The 18,922-nt window shown below is 40.3% G+C and overlaps 1 protein-coding gene across 5 annotated transcripts in view; it reads left to right on the top strand.

Annotated features, from left to right (window-relative positions):
* Positions 1-18,379, top strand: part of ABI1 (abl interactor 1) — an 81,204-nt gene extending 62,825 nt beyond the window's left edge. The window contains exons 5-11 of one of the 5 annotated variants that reach the window (XM_080639540.1): positions 2,760-2,900; positions 4,908-5,008; positions 6,155-6,235; positions 7,866-8,042; positions 11,294-11,380; positions 15,565-15,750; positions 17,450-18,379. In XM_080639540.1, the coding sequence (XP_080495666.1) occupies positions 2,760-2,900; positions 4,908-5,008; positions 6,155-6,235; positions 7,866-8,042; positions 11,294-11,380; positions 15,565-15,750; positions 17,450-17,625 (949 nt within the window). In that variant the 3' untranslated portion in view covers positions 17,626-18,379. The remainder of the gene's footprint in view (positions 1-2,759; positions 2,901-4,907; positions 5,009-6,154; positions 6,236-7,865; positions 8,043-11,293; positions 11,381-15,564; positions 15,751-17,449) is intronic. The other 4 variants (XM_080639541.1, XM_080639542.1, XM_080639543.1 and 1 more) reach the window with 4 other exon arrangements.
* The last annotated feature ends 543 nt before the right edge of the window (positions 18,380-18,922 follow it).

The raw sequence follows: 18,922 nt of genomic DNA, 5'->3' as shown, positions 1-18,922 counted from the left end.
ACTGATTCTCTCAGGCTTGTGCATTTTTATTTTTATGCTTATATGAGGAAGGATTTTGCTATTCCCGAGTCCCACTGTGACCAAAGTTCCCTGCCTGCTGTAGCATCTATTTTGCTCTCGTGCATCTGTGGGGAGTGAAATCTGCTTATCTTGGTGTGCCAGCAAGTAGTTGTTGCTAGAGACCAAAATATTAATATTTGAGAAGCTCAGTGCACGTGCCATATGGCTTTGTCTGTCCAACTGTGCATCCTCTTCCTAAAGGTATCCTAAACAATGATTGTGTTGGCTTCAGGTATGTTGCCTGGTAGAGGCAGAGAGCTGGGAAAATGAGGAACAGTGGGACAGAACAGGAGGGGGATCAGGAGCAACGGTCAAGGAAAATTAGAAGCAGGAACTCCTTTTGTTGAAGACTTAGTTAATTTTAATCCTGATTTGATGCTTTGCTGCTCTACGATAGCAGTGTTTTGTTGTGTGTTCTGCAGAGAAATTACCCTAGAGGTTTCCTCAGCATATTTTGTGAAAATTCCCATTGCTCAAGGGCATGCAATCAGTATTCCAATTGTCTCTCTTATTCCAGCTGAGAAAGAGTTGTTTATCAGCTCTGGGAAGCTGGGTAGTGCTTTCATGTTCTCTTGGATGTTTGCTAGTGAAACAGCAGTGTTGGTGTACTGGTGAGCTGCTTCTCTTTCATACTCCCCCCTGATCAAGACAGAGCTGTTCGGTTGCCTTAGCTGATGCCTGATAAGGATTAATCAGCTGAATGTCATTTCCAGATGAGCTTGACGAGAGGCAGCAGTTGGCTGAGGGGGAGGAATAATGTGGGTTTGTAACAGAGATTTGTATCTGCCATTCTTGTTCGGGAAGTACAGCTCTTGTCTTGAGCAGCAGTGTTCTGCCAAAGCATGAAATATCATAGGCATGACTGTTTCCCTAATATATGCAGAAAAACTGCTAGAAACTGCAAGGATACTCTTCTGCCTTTGATCCAGAAAACAGAGATGAGCGTGTAAAATCAGGAGGAACTTGGTGTGTAACATGGGCCTTTAAGTATATGCTGCCTATTGTACAGTTTGTCCCTCCAAAGAGGACTGTCCAAAAGAATATGGTGGGGAGGGAGTCTTACACAGAAATCGTGTGGGCTGAAAGGGGAAAGAGATTGCAGGAATCAGGGGGCTTTTCACCATATGAGGGAAAGACTGGGGAAAACCTTGGATGCTCAGGTTAGAAGTACCACAGAACAAGTGAAATGCTGGGGCTGGATGGAGGGAGTAGTTGCAGTGGTGTCTTGAGGTCTTGGGTCAGAGCATGGCCTTGGCATCCATATATCTCTCCCTTGTGGCTACTGGACATCAGGACTGCAGTGAAGCATTGGGGGACAGCAAGGTGGGGAGCACTGGGCAGTGTCAGGATACAGTGTTTTCCTCCTCTGCCTAAGGCTGGCAGAAGAGCAAAGGAGAGGACTGGGCTTGAGTGATGGAAAGAAACTGGTTTTGACTTCTCTGGTGCTTAGGAGTTTGAGTTCTTCAGTGAAGCTAAGAAGAACAAAGGAGAAACTGAGGCATGGCTGAACCTAAGGGTGTAGTGGGGCTTTGCTTTTGACAATGTTTTTAAATTGTACAGGCAAAATTAATAGTACCACACAGCTGAGGACTAGTTCCTATTGCCAGTGCATTCCAAGGTAGAATACCTTAAAACATTAGTTTTCAAGGTTATTCCTGTTGGAAGCACATTTAAAATCTTCCTTGCGTATCACTTTATTCAGCAGTGTTTAGAGCTTTATCTCTTACAATTGGAACACAAGGTTTCTTTATTTTTCCCACGACTGATCTCTTTTGGCAGATCTATAGGTGGTGGCAGTCTGCATATTAAAATCAGCTGGAGTTCTTTATATAGACAAACTAGTTTACAAACACCACAGTCCATGCAAACAATTACAAGAATTTCTCCTTGATAGGTTTTAATAATAAAATGTTACGGTTAAAATTCAGTACTGTTGCATTCCATACTGTAAAAAGGAAGTCAGTAAGTTTCTTAAAATACCAGGAAGCTGTACAACTTAACCAGCTCGGTTACAACCAGTATTTGAACAAATTATTAAATGCCAGTAGTTTAGTATTTTTGTTTTTGCTTTGCTGCTGCATTGCCAAATTCCACATCTTGCAAGGGATCTCTTAGTTACTGATGAGAACTGAAGGGCTCTGCAGTTAAGTACAATAAATGCACTGTTCTTAAGGCAGTAATGGGTCTGGTAAATAGATCTCAAAAGATCTGTGTTGTATTTCTGACTTGATGCAGTCTGCTAGGTCATCTTGGAAGTCTCTGGGCTTCACTTTCTTGGGCTGCAAAAGAGAGACAATAAAGCTTCAATTGAGGCAATGGTGGGGGAAGAGGAAATTGTTACAGTGGAAGAGTTTCACGTGCAGTGTACCGAAAAGTAACCCCAGAATATTATGTGGATGTAACTATTGTGTGTCATGTAGTTCAAAGAATATATTTTGGGTAGTAAATTTAGTTTAGGCTTTTTTAACCAGTTTATTGTGCTATAGGCCAACGTGTATGGATGAGCACTTTAGAGAGTCAAATGTGACCTGTCTATCCTGCCTGGTGGAATTCATTTTATATGCTTTGATGTGGGTCACCGTGCAGTGATCTCTCATGAAAACTTAAGAAAACAAATGGCTTCATTACTTCATTCATTTATCTTTTTGATCTTCTGATCCTTTATCTTTCTGTCTTCAAATCTCTTTTTCCTTGGCCAGACGAAATACTCCTTACAAAACCCTGGAGCCAGTCAAACCGCCAACAGTCCCCAATGATTACATGACAAGTCCTGCCAGACTGGGCAGTCAGCACAGTCCGGGAAGGACGGCTTCCTTGAACCAGAGACCAAGAACACACAGGTAAAGCATTTTCTCTCTGTAGCTCTTTCCTGCCTGGCATACTGATGCTTACTGAAGTCACAGCAAAGCTTTGAAGCTTTGTGCCTGTTGGCTTTTTGTTGAAAGGCAAAAGGTGGGTTATTCACTGCATTGTTGACTTCTCTAACAACATGGAAGTGTTGTCATACTCTGTAGAAGCCTTGTGTCGAGCAACTTCTGTAACCACAGGCCTTGTTTTATATAATCGGTTTATTTTGTTCTATGGTATTTGTTTCCCAAGGATAAGCAAATCTTCAAAATTTATGCAGTTTCAAGATAGGGTAGTCATGGGCCCTCGAGGGTTGAAAGCTGCATCATTCACCTTAGCCTAAAATATGCTTGGGCTTTTTTTGTTTGTTTTCAAGACCACTGATTGCAAAGGGAAATTTCTGTTGATTAGAAACACTGTGATGAAGGTAGTCAGAGCCAATTGTTTTCTTTTGGCTAAAGCTTAATGCTCATAATCAGTGCATGATAGAAGTAGAAAATAAAACTCTATTCACAGAGCAGGTATTGGCATCAGCCAGTTGTTTCTGCATGCTTAAGAGCTTTGATGAAAGAGTAGTGTATGTTTTTGGTGAGAAGGGTGTTCCAGGTGTATCTCACTTCTTGTTTTCAATATCATGTAATCTTTTTCTTGAATTGCAAAGCTGGATCTTTCTCTGAGCCTCTTCAGAGAGACCAGTTTTTTGCAATCTGATATTTAGCATCTGCTTCTGGGGGGGAAAAAGCCAGACACAAGAATTCAGTATACCGTTAGAATGAAATAACTTTTAAATCTGGCTACAGCGAAGATCTTGTTAATCTGTTTAGCTGGCTACTGTGAATGCTCCCTACTCTGTCTCACAAGATTGTCTTTTTATGTAGACTGCAGTTAGAAGTTCAGCTGCAACCATGGTGACAAGATCAAGATCGTCAGCAGACAGACCGCTAATTTTGAAGGAATTATCTTGGCTTCCATTTTAGATCACAAATTTTATTTTTTGTAACAGCATTACTTTCTTAAGATACATTTGAATGATTTGTGCTTGACTTTTGACAGCACTGATTTGCAGCCTTCCAGGGATGGTAAATAAATTCTAACATTACTGAGTACTCTTTAATTAACATGGATGAGTTAAAATGGTGTTCTGGCTTCAAAACATCTTGACTACTTAGTTCCATTTTTGTTATCCATTTAATCCATGCAAATTCAAGTCTTGGCCTAAGGACTGCTCTTGGATAAGAGTAAGGACAGCTTCACCTGAATCTTGATTCTTTTTCAGCGTCCTCAATTAAAAGAAGTGTTACAGCCTCCAAAGACATGTAGAAATGTTATCCAGTAGTTCATTAGAAGTACATTCTGTAAAAATCTGTATTGCTGGCCTCTAATGCGTATATCATGTAACCATACTTGGACAAATTGTGACCTGGCTGTACAGTTACAGTTTGTAGAAACAAATTTCTTGTACATGAGAAGTGTGTATAGAAGCAGGGAGAGTGTTAAAATACACAGAAAATTATCCACACCATACCCCACCCCAACTGGTTTATTGTGACTGTTCTCAATTATAAAGTTCTCAGTCTAAACTTCTGTTCTGAGCAAAGGAAATGTTCCTTCATCTGACAGCATAAATAGTCTTAAATAATTATTTATAGTTTAGGCATGAATTCTTCCAGCCCCAGCTTATTAATTTAAATTATTACAAGGCCCCTGAACTATTCCTGCACTTGTTACTCCATTGCCTAGAACTGATATGGTTCTTACCTTTTTATTTTTAAAGCATTTAATTAGATGTTTATCAGCATAGCTAATTCCATTTATTAGGGGTGTAATGCATCCAGACTTGATTAGCTGTATGCAATTGTAGGTACAGACAGAGGCATATTATAGGGGGTTTTTCAGCAGTCTATAATTGAGTTGGACTAGCAGAGCTCACACAAGAAGTGTGACTGCTGATAGGCCTTTGTAGTAAACACTGTGCTAATACTTGCAGTTTTCTTTTGTAGTGGTAGTAGTGGAGGAAGTGGCAGTCGAGAGAACAGTGGAAGCAGCAGTATTGGCATTCCCATTGCCGTGCCTACACCTTCACCGCCAACCATTGGACCAGGTATGCGGGACTCTTCCCATGTTAACTCATGGCTGTAATATCACTCACTTGTGTTTGCAGAGGGATTTTGACTGAATACGATGAGGTAGAAGCTCTCCTGAAGCACAGTCCTAGTCAGGAAATATGAGTTCTGAGGGACATTTGAAGTTTTAATTCTTCACCAAAAGTACCTGCAGAAGAATCACTTACAGAATAGCAGATGGTTAAAACACCTTTGTCAGTCCATGTTTTACAAGATAATCAAGGTGGGAAGGGGAGAGAAGGAGAGAGGTGTATCCTTTTAAAGCTTAAGTAGATTTTTAAATGCCTATCTACAGTTTGGCTTTTCTGGATGCCCTGAGAAGGAGCAGCAACTATGTTTGATGGGCTGTTTCAGCTGTCTTCTGAAATAGCCTGCGAACTTTACCATCTGCCAGTACATGGTTTGGTTTTGGTTTGTTTCTTTTTTTTTTTTTAACTAAGTAAAAGTCTCTATATCAAAACACAGAAGATGACCTATAAAAACACTGCCAGTAGCAAAATTCAGGCTTATCCACCAGTCTTGTGTGGTGGAGATCATTGAGGAAGTAGAACTTGTGTGTATAAGATAGCACAGCAGTAAATGAGAACCGTGCAGGATTTCTCTGCATCAAAAGCATACTCCTTTGTCTTTAAGAATGGTGAATGGTGAGAATGTGTTTAATCTGTCAATAATAAGCAGTCAGGATTGTTGGTAATAAACCAACTCAGTCACTTGTTTACTAGCTGTGTATTTTGTAAGCTAATTTGCACAAGAAAATGGTGGATTTTTGGTGTAATGTAGTTTTGCTATTGCACCTCTTAAACTTCTGTTCCTCAGATGAAAAGTCTTCATGTATGCATGTGTAGGCTTTCCTTTCCCAGCTGTCTCTGATCCTGCAGTGGTAAAACAGGCATGAAATCCTTACTATTGTCTGACATCCCATAAAAATCAATGGGAATAAAGAGCTGCAGATACAGAACCCTGTGTAGGATCAGGGCCTGCGTTTGTACTAGTTGGCAGAAGTGGAATTTTTATATTAATTTTGGAAGCCTATCAAATGCCCATGCATTCTTTTTTTTTTTTTTTTTTTTTTTTTTTCTTTTTTAATAAAATGGCCTAATTGGGAATATAAACTATTTTATTAGCTCACATTTCTGTTCTTCCTCCTTCTGGACCCCTGCTAGCACCACCACTGCCACCACCTCTCCCGATGGGCAGTCTGATAGGTGAGACATTTGTCAATGCTGAAGTAATTGTAGTCATGCTGCATAATCAATAATCACCTCCTCCTAATGGACTTAGTGAGGGTGGTTTTTTTCTTGTATACCAGGGTCTATATGATTTTTTAAAATCAGTTCTGGGAATTTTTGTATGTCTGTTTTTAAACAAATCTAATCTCCACTAATTTCCTGTGGTTAAAGCCTCTGAAGGTAAATGCACAAGGTATGGGGAAAAGGCTTGAAATCAGTTGCTTGAAATCTCTGTTCCCAATAAAGCTAAGATCCAATTAGTCTGATCTATAAGAACTCAAAATCAACCTGAATATTGGTATTCTGCTATGTCACTGCTGCAGCTGAAACTAAGCCACAACAGTTGCTCTCTGGCTTAAAGATGGTAGCTGATGTGTAGGATGATCTACGTCTTCTATCTTGTGGACATATGGTGACTAAAAAGCAGAAGTATCCATCACAGTGGCTTGGGTTTGATTCTGTAATGCTGCAGGCAAGTGGCAACTGGAAAACTTTAGGATATGAACTAACAGTTCTTGCAAAATTGTTTCAAGCATTACATAGAGCTGTTAGGATGGGATCTAAAAGTAGCACTTTTCCAAACAGGCAGGAAAAAAAATACCTCACCCTTTCCCATCACAGGCTGATGACAAAATTCATTGATTGTGTTGTGAAAGTAGCTTTGGAGGCTTTGACCCACGTAACCATTTGCACTTTGTCTTACTGAAGAAACAGTGACTTTGGATAGTGTTACAGGACTTTAAACTTCTGGTCACATGCTGTTTGTGTGTGTGCATTTTTGTCTATATTTATGTATATTTATATAAGATACATACATATGTATATAAAAGCACAAAACATTTTGCTACAAAGCAATTTTTGCATTTAAAAATTGTATTGATCCATGTGACTTTAACATGTGAGATTCATTAGTTTGCAAGGTGTGATTTGTTTCTCTTTCTGTCAGAAGTTAATCCAAAAGACAACTTAATCTGGTTTATTAACCTTGAAGTTTGTGCAGCAGCCATATGGAAGGTGAAAATGTGTGTTTTTGAAGATTGAGTCACATATCTTTCTGTCAGCTGGCATTGGTGATTCTGATTTGTTAGTGCAAATTCTATCAATATAAAAGCACAACCAGCAAATATGATTGATAAACATGCCAAATGTCTGAAGCTCATGACATTTGTTTTACTGTTTTGTTAGAGTGGGTTTTTTTTGTATTAGATTGGAGACAAGTTCTGGTTCACAATGGAAAATGAGCAGAATGTGGATTTTTTTCCTGTGTGTTCCTTAATAAAGGGTATTGCATGTAGAATTACTGAGATATACTTAGGAGTTGGAAGCTGATTCAGTTTTCCAGTCCAGTCTCTCAAAAGTAGTTCTCAGTATTTCTCAAATGCCCTTTATGTGAATGTTGGTTTATGTCCTGGGTGGTTTTTTTCTCATTATTGATTATAACAGGGATGTTTGTTTTCTGTTAATTTCCTGGTACTGGCCTTAAATTATTGGAGACCTCTAATCAAGTATTTCCCATGGTCTGGGCTTTTTTCTATTTTCTGCATTCTATCCCAAGTAATGCTCTGCTTAAGTCTTTTCCTTGGTTCCTCTGGCTAATACTTTTCAGCTGCTCCTGGTTCAGCTCCTGGTTCCCAGTATGGCACAATGACCAGGCAAATCTCGCGACACAACTCTACCACTTCTTCAGCATCTTCTGGTGGATACAGACGGAATCCTTCTGTGACTGCCCCATTTTCTGCTCAACCTCATGTTAATGGCGGGCCTCTTTATTCTCAAAATTCAAGTAAGCTGCTGAGCTCTGAAATCACAAACTGTTTTGAGCAAAATTATTGTAAAAGCATGCATGGCATTTTAATTCGTTTATGAAGAGCATCAATCAGATTACTGCTTTCTTTCCTAAAATAGGAGGAAAAACAAACAAGAAAAGCCATACTGAAGCTGTATAGTGATTGCACTATATGCAATTATACTGTTTTCCCCTCTGACTTGTTTGCTGTTACTCATGATAAGAAATTATTATGATTGCCTACCTAATTATAGGCACATTATACTTAGCATTTCAGGTGTGCTTGGAGAACATAAACTAAAACCACAGTTTTTTTGCAGGAGACTCAATATAGTTGTAGTACAGTCCCTCCACTACTGGGCTAGTGGCAAGAGAGTATGGTCACAGCACAGTGCTCATTGAACAAACCTCTCCCATTACACAGTTCCTCCCTGTCTCTGTCTCTTTCCTAAGTCCTTTCTTGATTCCAAATTTCTCCTTTGTTCTCAGTTTTAAGTTTAACTGTTAAAGAAGAGCTCAGTCTCTTTTTAGCAGACTCCTCCTCTGCGCTTCCACGCTACTAGTAATATAGATGGAGATGGATGAGGGAAGGGATGGATGCAGTGGGCAAGTGGGCAGGTTTGAGTCAGCAGCATCCTGCCTACCTACCCAACAGGGCAAATGAGGTTCAGTGCAGAAAGATCTGCAAAATAAGGATCTACGTTGGTAGAAAGCTGTTTCTATCAGGACACCTCTTGGCCATTTCTGTGAATTTTGACCAGATACACTACAGAGGAGTGATAGTCCTCTACTGGTTTCTGGTGGTGTTCTTCAGCCAGAATGCCAATTCTTTACACTTCAGTGATATTTCTTTTAAAAAGAAATGTTGATGATTGGGTTGAAGATCACTTTGGACCAGTGTTTGCTGTTGAGTACTTACTCTTAAGGAAAGAATGCACAATAAAATGTTTGAAACACTGAAGAGTCTTCTCAGTGGTTGAGAAGTATTACGTTTATCAGAAAGCATTTTTATATGCAGACACAAAGTCTATTTCTTTTTTTCCCCACTCCTGATTTTCCTCTTACTCTCTCATCCGTACTGGCCTTCCATTTCCTCCACACTCTTGTTCCCCCAAATTAATTCACCATAACAACTGAAGCTCCCCCCTGTTTGAACAGTTGTCTTCTATTGAATAAACAGGGCTTTACTTTTGGAAATAGTTGTCTTAAATGCTGTGCACACCACTGTTTCTGAACATTTACATTTGTCCAAAGCAATTTTTTGCTCAAATGCAGGTGCTTACTCTTAAGGAAAGAATGCACAATAAAATGTTTGAAACACTGAAGAGTCTTCTCAGTGGTTGAGAAGTATTACGTTTATCAGAAAGCATTTTTATATGCAGACACAAAGTCTATTTCTTTTTTTCCCCACTCCTGATTTTCCTCTTACTCTCTCATCCGTACTGGCCTTCCATTTCTTCCACACTCTTGTTCCCCCAAATTAATTCACCATAACAACTGAAGCTCCCCCCTGTTTGAACAGTTGTCTTCTATTGAATAAACAGGGCTTTACTTTTGGAAATAGTTGTCTTAAATGCTGTGCACACCACTGTTTCTGAACATTTACATTTGTCCAAAGCAATTTTTTGCTCAAATGCAGGTGCTGTTCCTTAATCTGGCCTTTCTGGTGTTTTCAAAATACTGATTGTCAATGTTTTTAAACAGTATTTTGATGGGTGTCTTTCTACTTAAAACTGTTTTCCTCTGTTTCTGTAACTGGTGATTTTTTTTTTTATTTTTTTTTTTTTTTAAATTTGTTAATGCTGCTGTCTTGATGTTAAATCCAGGTCCCATGTTTCCTTAAGGCTTTCCTTCTCATGTTTTAAAATACTATGCTTTTTCTTAGATGTTTACTTCAATTTTGTGAGAAACCTGTTTGTTCTTCTTTTATTGATCATTTCTCCCATACAGTTTGTTTGATTATTGGTTTTGTAAAGAACTAAATGCTCCATTTTTATTCATCAAACATTAATCTTAGTTATGGCTTTATTTAAAACTGTTGCTTACTTGGAAGTAGAGAACCTCTTTCAAATTTGGTTCCAACTGGATTACCCTGCTGAATTCCCACCTTCACAGGAGTTTCTCTGCTTCAGTGCAAGAGAACATTGTGGTGTTTTGTTGGGGTTTTTATTTTTCTTGCTTTTTCTTCCCCCTGCTTCATGGGGAGATGTCCTGGCAGAGCTGATATTTTGAATGGCATGCCCTACTGCTACCATGCCTCCTTCCTACCTGTAGTGGGAAGAGTTGAACATCTCAGCTGACAGCCCAGCATCTCTGAGCACTGGTGCCATGTGTCTTATCTCATTGCTCACCATATAGGTACATATTTCAGAGAAGATGAGCTTTTAAAGTGCTTCCTGGGAAACTCTGTGTTCTAGTGTAGGCAGCTGTAGCTGTTGAAGTCATTGCCAGCCTCTTAGGTTGCTGAGTGCCTTCTAACCACAGATGACTTAGAATAAAGTTATACATGATATACATAAACACTATATACATATATGTTATATACATAAAGTATATACATCATATATAAGCATGAAGTGTATATATATGTGTGTGTATATATACACATAAAGTATAAATACATTATGCTCTAAATCCATCTGGTTTTCCTACCAACAAGCAAGAAGGTCCCTTTTCCTATGTAAAACAGAAACATAGTAGAGCCAACCCAGTGCCCCTTGCCCCAGCAGAACAAAATTACAGGAGGTGCTCTCTATGAATATGAAGTATTCATATTCATTGCTGCACTGGAGGTAGCATCCTTCTCTTTTATTTCAGAGGAAGAGTCCAGAGTCCTGTGAAAATTGCCTCTACTTCAAATAGTGTACTTTAAAAAGATAAATACTGAATAGCAGTAAAGCTTATTTGGCAGCAAGACGGAAAGCTCAGCTTTATGTGCTCCCCAAGTGAAGCAGAGCAAGCCCCTTCACACGCACACCCTGTGAGCATCCAGATGCGCAGCCTGCGCTTGGCTTCTTACTCAGCTGAACACAGGGGCATGCTTTGCTTTTTGATCCTCCATTGGCAAACCAGGAATTCAGCCCTGTTGGAAGCACTAGCTTGAAGGAGGTTCTTGTGTGTGTGTGTGTGTGTGTTCTTTACATACTTTGTTTTGTGGTCCTCGTTACTGACGGCTGCTTTTGTTTGTTTCCTTTTTTTTTTTCCTTTGTCTGTTTGACTTGCCCCGATATCGTGTGTGTTGCTACCAGTTTCTATTGCTCCACCCCCTCCCCCTATGCCTCAATTGACTCCACAGATACCTCTCACAGGCTTCGTGGCCAGGGTGCAGGAAAACAGTAAGTTTGGACAAGCTCAGCTGTTAAAGGGTAGAGCCTACTCTTTCCTCTAGCATGCATGGCTGGCAAGTCAGACTCTTATTTTGTTTCCTTTTCCAGAAGCTAATACCATCTTGCATTCTAGTGTCAATACGCTATTGGAGCTGAAGGGCACACTCTTCAATATTTTGTAACACGTGCATGATTATTACTGACCCATTTAAGTTCTGAACTGCAAATTTGTTACAGAAATAGTGTGAAATTCATGGCATATGCTTGGTGTGAATATAGAAATGTATCTTAATTAAAAATATTAATTTCATGTTGAATCATCCTGCCTGAGGCGCTTTCACTAGAAATAATTGATTAGTTGTTATTAGAAAGGCTTATGTAGACTGTCAAAATATGTCCTGTGTAACCATTGATTCTAATACTGTAGTAGCTTTCAGGAAGCTGTATAGTCAATTGAAAATGTGTGCTTTTATGACCTAATGCCATTATAAAGGAGCTTGTAAGGTGTATCTCCTCTCAGCAGCCTTTCTTCTCCATTTCTTTGTGTTCTCTAGACAGATTTCCCTCTTGAGCTTCTTGCAGCATAGCTCTGCTTGTTAGGTTTGTGAGAGATATGCTTCCTGGCCATGATCTGTGCTGCAAGGTGTTTTATTCTGATAACTCTGCTTTTACTGTTACTGTCCCAAATGCTAGTGCAGGTATAAAGTTGTGTTCCTTGATCTGGTGATGTCTTTGCTGTAGGAGTAGTTGCAGTTCTGTAAACGACAGAGTGAATGCAGTGTAGATAAGGCATGAAGTAAACACAAAATGTCTCTGATGTGTTTGGGAGCCATAGCGAAGTTGCTAGCATCTCAGGGGCTACTATTACATAGTAGCTATATAGATCTAGCTTACCTTTAGTGGCCCCCTAGATCTCACTAGTGCTGCTGTTCAGCTTCCCGTTAGAGCTTTTAAGTGGTCATATTCTGAAGGATACCCTAGCTATAGGAGGCATCTTTCTGGTTCTCATTTGAAAAGAAGGTATTTTGGTGTTGTGCTAGGTAAATGGTTAAGAATCATGTTGATGTAGAGTAAGTATGTTACAAAGTTGTGCCGATGAACCTTTCCAAAATTCGGAGCATAGAGGTAAACCTACTGAAGGTGGAGGTTGCCGCATGTCTTCACTTGTAGGTAAACTTGGAAAAATTGACGTCTGCTTCTGAATTGTTCCAAGTACATCCTCCTGGAGATGACACAGCCCTGGGGAGAGCATAGGTGAAAGGGACAGACTTGTCTATGTGTGCAACAACAAAATGCAAGCTGACTTGTGAATGAGATTGCAGCAGAAACAGCTGAAGCTTGAAATCTTAGGATCAGTTCTTTTAGCGTTTTTTTTTCCCTTTTAACAGTGCCTTGGGTTTGACAGTTACATAATGAGTATGGGTTTGAGCTGCTGCTGCTGCCTTGTTTCGGAGGCAGGGCGTGTGTGGCAGGCAGTCTGCGCACACGCTCAACAGGACTGGCTGTGGAGGCTGTTGTTGAGTTTTGGCATTGTGCGCTAGACTTTCATCTGCCTCATCTTCTGCAAGGAGTCTCCGGAGGAGTGGCGCTAGGGAGACACGTGGGTAGACTTGTCTTCTATCATGACGGTCTGTGGGTTGGAAAAGCAGGATCCTCTGCTCTGTGGACTTCTTTCAGAGGGTAAGGACAGAGAGCTTAGAAACTATGCAGCGCCTGTTCGTTTTTCCTGCGCCCTGTGCCCAGACTATGGGTATCTCCTTCAGTGAGGATTTACAGTGTGTCCAGTGCCCAGGGAGAACTGATGAGATGTGAATTGCTGTACTGTCGCACCCAGGGCTTTCAAAAGGAGTCTGCTGGTCCCCATTTAGGGAACTGGGATGTGAATACACACAAGAGAAGATGTCTCGATTTGGGGCTGTGTAAATACTGGTCCTTTTACCCTTTCTTATTTAGTATGATTTTCTGTATGCTTTTTTTCTTTTCATCCCTTAAGAAGAGTAGTGCTGTTCTACAGCCTGCCTGTTCTAAGTTCAGAACTAGGAATATTTTAGATTAAAATCTGAGATGGGGGGAAGCTTCCTTGGGGTGGCATTTGTCTAATGTTTTGTTCCATTTTCTCCCCTTGTTTAAATGTGAAGTTGAACTGTTTAAAATGTTTCCTGTAAAGCATGCAGGTTTTGCACTGTATCTCAGTTAGGGTATGTGTTGGTGCTTTCACACTTGCATTTCCTGTCCTCTTTTCAAATAACCAACTTCGTTGTTGAATAAATACAACTTTTTGCATTTCTTAAGGTCAGGATTTCTGAAGATCTCACATGATTGTTGTTTCAGTACTGAGTTTTTTCCTGGCTGCAGACAGAAATTAAGGAGAGAAATAAATTTTGTGAAAGATGTGCTGAAACTACTGCACAAACTCCATCTATTCATAAACAGCGTTGTCATGTGTCTGTGGTGGATTAATGAAGCCTGCCTGTGAGTGCGGTTCAGTAACACAGGCAAGACGTAGCATTCACTCAGCCAAAGACATTGTTAGTTTGTCTCCAAATGACATAAATGGGCTTCTGTGTGGGAGAGGAATCACTAGGAGAGTGGCATCCACTCTTACTGATGGAGAGAGCTGTGAGGTATACCGCTCAGCTGGTCAAGCTGAAGAGCAGTTGGGCTTGAGGGTGAAGAATAGCTCTAGTTTGTCAAGGGGCAGAGAGCAGGCTGTGTGCCAGGGCTGAAGCAGCCTCTGACCCAGCACCTCCTTGCTGGCTTCGGCTCCCTTGCAGCCGAAGGATTGGCTTTCCCTCTACCAGTGCAAGCAGTCTGACCCAGCTAGGACATGAGAGCTATGCTCAAGCCCCTTGTCATATGGCTGAAGAGCAAAGATTAGTCTTTGATGGAGTGCTGGCCAGGTGAAAATAGAGCATTAAAGCAAGCAGAAACCTGAATGCTAATCTACAGTGCCATTGTAACTAGCAGTAGCTAAAGCTTCTCTCAGTATTGTTCTTTCCTTGCCCTGCAGCTTGGCTTTCTTCTCAAAATTAGTGGTATGTGCTGGAGCTACACCTTCTGGAGCATGTGCACAGCCTGATGGCTCCTTTGAATCAAACCATTTCCAGAGCAGTGATTTTTAGCCTGTTTTCAACATGCAGGCTCCCAAATCTCTTATAATTACATCTGTATTGCTAATAGTTGAGTATAGTGACAATAGCTTCCTTTCAGTAACTTCTGGCTCCATAGTACCTACACCTAGGTCCATGTTTAGTGGACCACAATTCCCAAAGAATGGGACAAGTGACTTCATGTCTTGCATCTCTTTTGCTGCCAGCTGCTGTGAATGTGACCAACACCTAATTTAATGAACTGATTTTAAGAGTGTTTTGTGCCATAATGCCTTTCTCTTTTTCCTTTTCCTGAAGCAACCTGTGATTGTGCTGATTGGAGAATCTCAGGGCAGGGATTTGACATTTTGGATTATACACTTAATTCCTTCAGCACTTTTTCCCCCCAAGAGCAGCAGCTGCCTGTTGTAGTTTTTCCATTTATTAATTGAATCCTGGATATGTGCACATTATGGACACAAGCTAGGCTGCAAGATAAGGATCTGTACAAAGCTTTTCTTCTGCAGAAGGATTACTTGGCTTTCTCTTACCTGGTTAAATCTTAAAACACTAGTCTCTCTTCCCTTCTTTTATGATCCACACCGGATCTTTTTGTCACCTTAATGCTACTTTGAGAGAGAAGGAATCCAAGGAAACAGTGTTCAGAAATAAATTGAATTGACTGTTGTAGATGAAGGATTTGGTAAAAAATAATCAAGCTGCTGGTCCAGCCCAGAGGCCTGTTTCTGCCTGGCTCAGAGGGTGCCACTCGGAGTCCTCCCATAGCTAACCGCTGCAGCTAGCCCCATAGCGCATGGGAGTCGGGGCAGGAAGCTTTCCTCACTGCTGGTGTTCAGCTTATGCCCTGCAGCATGTGCTTTGACTCTAGTAGCATTTACACGTAGATTTGACCACTAATAATAATGTAGTTGTGTGTCATAGCTGTTAATACAAAGCCTCTGTTTCTAATCAGTGCATGGTGTTGTAGTGCATGCTGTGTGTTGTCCCCCCACCCTGTTTATTTACAGTGTACAGCCTCAGGTTTGTTTGCATTTCCATACTGTTCTGGTTTGAAGGAAAAAACTAATCTCCAAATGTTTCTAGTTGCTGATAGCCCGACTCCTCCCCCCCCACCGCCTCCCGATGAGATGCCGATGTTTGATGACTCTCCTCCTCCTCCACCCCCACCTCCTGTGGATTATGAGGATGAGGAGGCTGCTGTTGTGCAGTACAGCGATCCCTATGCAGATGGAGATCCTGCCTGGGCACCTAAAAACTATATAGAGAAAGGTAAGAGAAGCATTGCAGCTCTGTTACTGCAGTATAAGAAGATAATGGTATCTGAAGGGAACAGAGGGCTTTGCTTGGGTCTGAAAACAGTCATTATCCCTGCTAAGTCAGAACTCAAATCATTCTTTTGCTTGTCTGTGGCTACACCTAATGTGATAAAATATAATCCTTCTCTGGAAGGATTATAAAATACCTTCAAGCATTCTAGAATGGATTAAAAAAGAAATCTGTCATGATGAGGAGCAGATGTAATGGGATGGCTTTCATCTTTGCTGAGCTGCTGGACTGTGTCTGTAGCTATCTCAGGATTGATGGCAATTGTCTAGAAATAGTGTTGCAGAAAGGCCAGGAAGCCTGAGCTGTGTTTATCTCATCAAACTAGATAGCTGCAGTAGATCATTAGACTTTTCAACTGTAAGATGCAGTGAAGCTTCCTTGGAGACTTCCTAGTGACTCTGGATCAGCAGACTATAAACTCTGCTTAGGTATGAACTCATATAGTAAATGTCTCTTCCCATGAATAATTGAGATGCCGATTTCCTGCCTGTAGAGTTGTCTGTGTTCTGACAACAGCCATTCTGTCAACAGCAAGGTTGCCAGCTTTCCCATGGTCTGGCTGGTACAGTAGTGGCTGTGAGATGGGGCAGGGTGCCTGACACCCTGTCCTGTCCCAGCAGAACCGCCGTGTTCCATCTGTGCTCCTAGCTGGACTGCATGCAACAGGTACCCATGGGATGACAGTAACTGATACATCATTATTTGCTAGGTATTAAAACATCAGATTTCTGAGCATATGTATATATATTTAAAGTAGTAGGCTCTTGAAATTCATGAAACAGATCAATTGCATAAAGCCATGTTAACTGTTTGGAAGGGCAAGACTGTGACGTCCAAAGCTTGTGTATTCACAGTGGTAGCCTTTAATTACAGTCTTACTGGTGGTGACTTAGGGAGATCTTTGCTGTGTTAATTGCACACAGTGAGTTGGAGGTTGGGAAGAGTAATACATTCATCAAGTGGGTACTGAAAAATAGGTGTTGCTGCTGTAAATTCGCTTCTGCTTTTTTCCTGCAGTAACTTTAATACTTGCAACTCATTGCAGCTCTTTGAAAAGTAACACCAAAACCTCTTACCGCAGAGAAGCTCTGTCACAAAGAGCATCCATTTCTGTACAGTGGTGTTCAACATCTGTTCACAGGAGGACATGCTGAAGTACATGCTATAGAGCTGCAGGGCCCATAGTGTAGAATTTTTTTCTGTTGGTCCATTTCTACAGAATTATTTATTTAATTTGGGATTTTTTAGGCTTTCTCTCATCAAGAGATCTCTGTCCAGGGATCTATATGCTTTTGAGGTAATCTGACCAGAAATGATGCCACATTTATGCAGCCAGTTATATCATAGTTCGGCTTTTAAGTGTCCATACGCTTCACTTTACTGAGTCGCAGTCAAGTGTACCTCTCTGTCAGTAGTTCAGCTGAGCTTTTAAGTATAGTGACCACCTGCTTCTTACTGGTAGCTAATGTTGTGAGAAAAGTGAAATTTTACCTTCTGGACATAAACTGCAACAGAGAAAGCATATGAATTGGTTATGGAAGATCCCGGGATAGCAAACTTGTAACATTTCTTTGAAGTACAATTATTCTTTAATGCTGGTGCTATGAATAAAATGCTAAATGTGTCCCTGTTCAATCCACAGTTGTTGCTATATATGACTATACAAAGGACAAAGACGATGAGCTGTCATTTATGGAGGGTGCAATCATTTATGTGATAAAGAAGAATGATGACGGCTGGTATGAAGGAGTTTGCAATCGAGTAACTGGCTTGTTTCCTGGGAATTACGTTGAATCAATCATGCACTATGCCGATTAAAATCCTTTGCTTTTCCAAGTTGGGTCTTGTATTCAGTCATACCATGATTATTTACAAGGGTAACTAAAGCTAACAGAATTGTCTTAATATACTTTCAAATAAAAATGTGCCCATTTCTTCAGGCCATACTGTTTATTTTAATGGTATGATTGAATGTCCATCTCTCTGAGTCTCTGGAGACAGTATGTCTTACCTGATGGCAATTTGTAAAACAAGCAACTGTCTATAACTGGTTATACTTATTTACTTATGCATTGTTAATTTTATGACCAGCCTAAATATTCTGGGGAAGTAGGGTATAATATTTAATGAACCATGATCAGATTGTGCCATTACATTTTTCAGTACAGCATGGTAACTAACACTACGTTAGACTAACATATTAAAATCTGGATGAGAAGTTTAATGTTAGTGCTGGTCATATTATTTTTGTTTAGACTCTTTGCTCATTCTTGAACTATTATTTGTTTAAAGCATGCATACAAACTTATGTATTGAAATATACTTTTTTAAAAATCCAAGATGCTTCCAATTGTTGTAATCTTTACCTGGAGTATTTCACTAAAGTCTATTTCAATGAGTTGTTTGGGTCTACGGTGTCCATGTGAATCAAAAAATGGGTGGTCTTATGTATGTGTAATTTGTACCCAAGTTTTTTTAATGAGTAAATTTACATTATGACTTTTTCCATTCATAAATATATAAGTGAACCAAAGGTCTTGTCCAGTACTTTGTTGGTTGGCTTGGCAAAGAAGTTTGGAATGCTAACGTAGCAAAATCACAGCTGTGTTATCCCAGGCAATGTACTAAAAAGCAATGTTTGTAATGTGACTTTATCACTGACAGAGGGCGAATAAATTAGATATGAAACCTGAATTACACATTTATACATACTCTTACAAGTTCTTGTCTTCCCAAATTAATTTTAGCAAGGATTCTTGATTGAATCTAGTTGTCTGGATGCAGGAAGTTGGACATCTGTAACTGATGTTTCCCAGAGCAAACTGGCTTGGGGATGTGCCCAGTGAGAAGAGGCAGCAGGCTGCCTGCAAGATGTGACAAAGGGGTAACAAACTCAGCAGGAACTTAGCCACTGCCTTAAGGGATCATGGATTGAGATGATGCACTTCCCTGCTCCACAAATTCTGTGGCTTAAACAACCTGAGAAGGAATGTGGTGGTACTGGATAACTACTGTAAGAGGAGTGTGTCTGGGACTTCAAAGCAGGCTTCTAGGAGAGTACTTGAATGTATTCTGTAAATGGGGGATGAAGTTGAAACTTTCACTGGCTGCTGAA

This window comes from Psittacula echo (genome assembly GCF_963264785.1).
Source record: "Psittacula echo genome assembly, chromosome: 2".
In the NCBI taxonomy this organism is placed as follows: Eukaryota; Metazoa; Chordata; class Aves; order Psittaciformes; family Psittacidae; genus Psittacula; species Psittacula echo.
The sequence above is the reverse complement of the archived record's forward strand: the minus strand, read 5'-3'. Positions and strand labels throughout refer to the sequence as shown.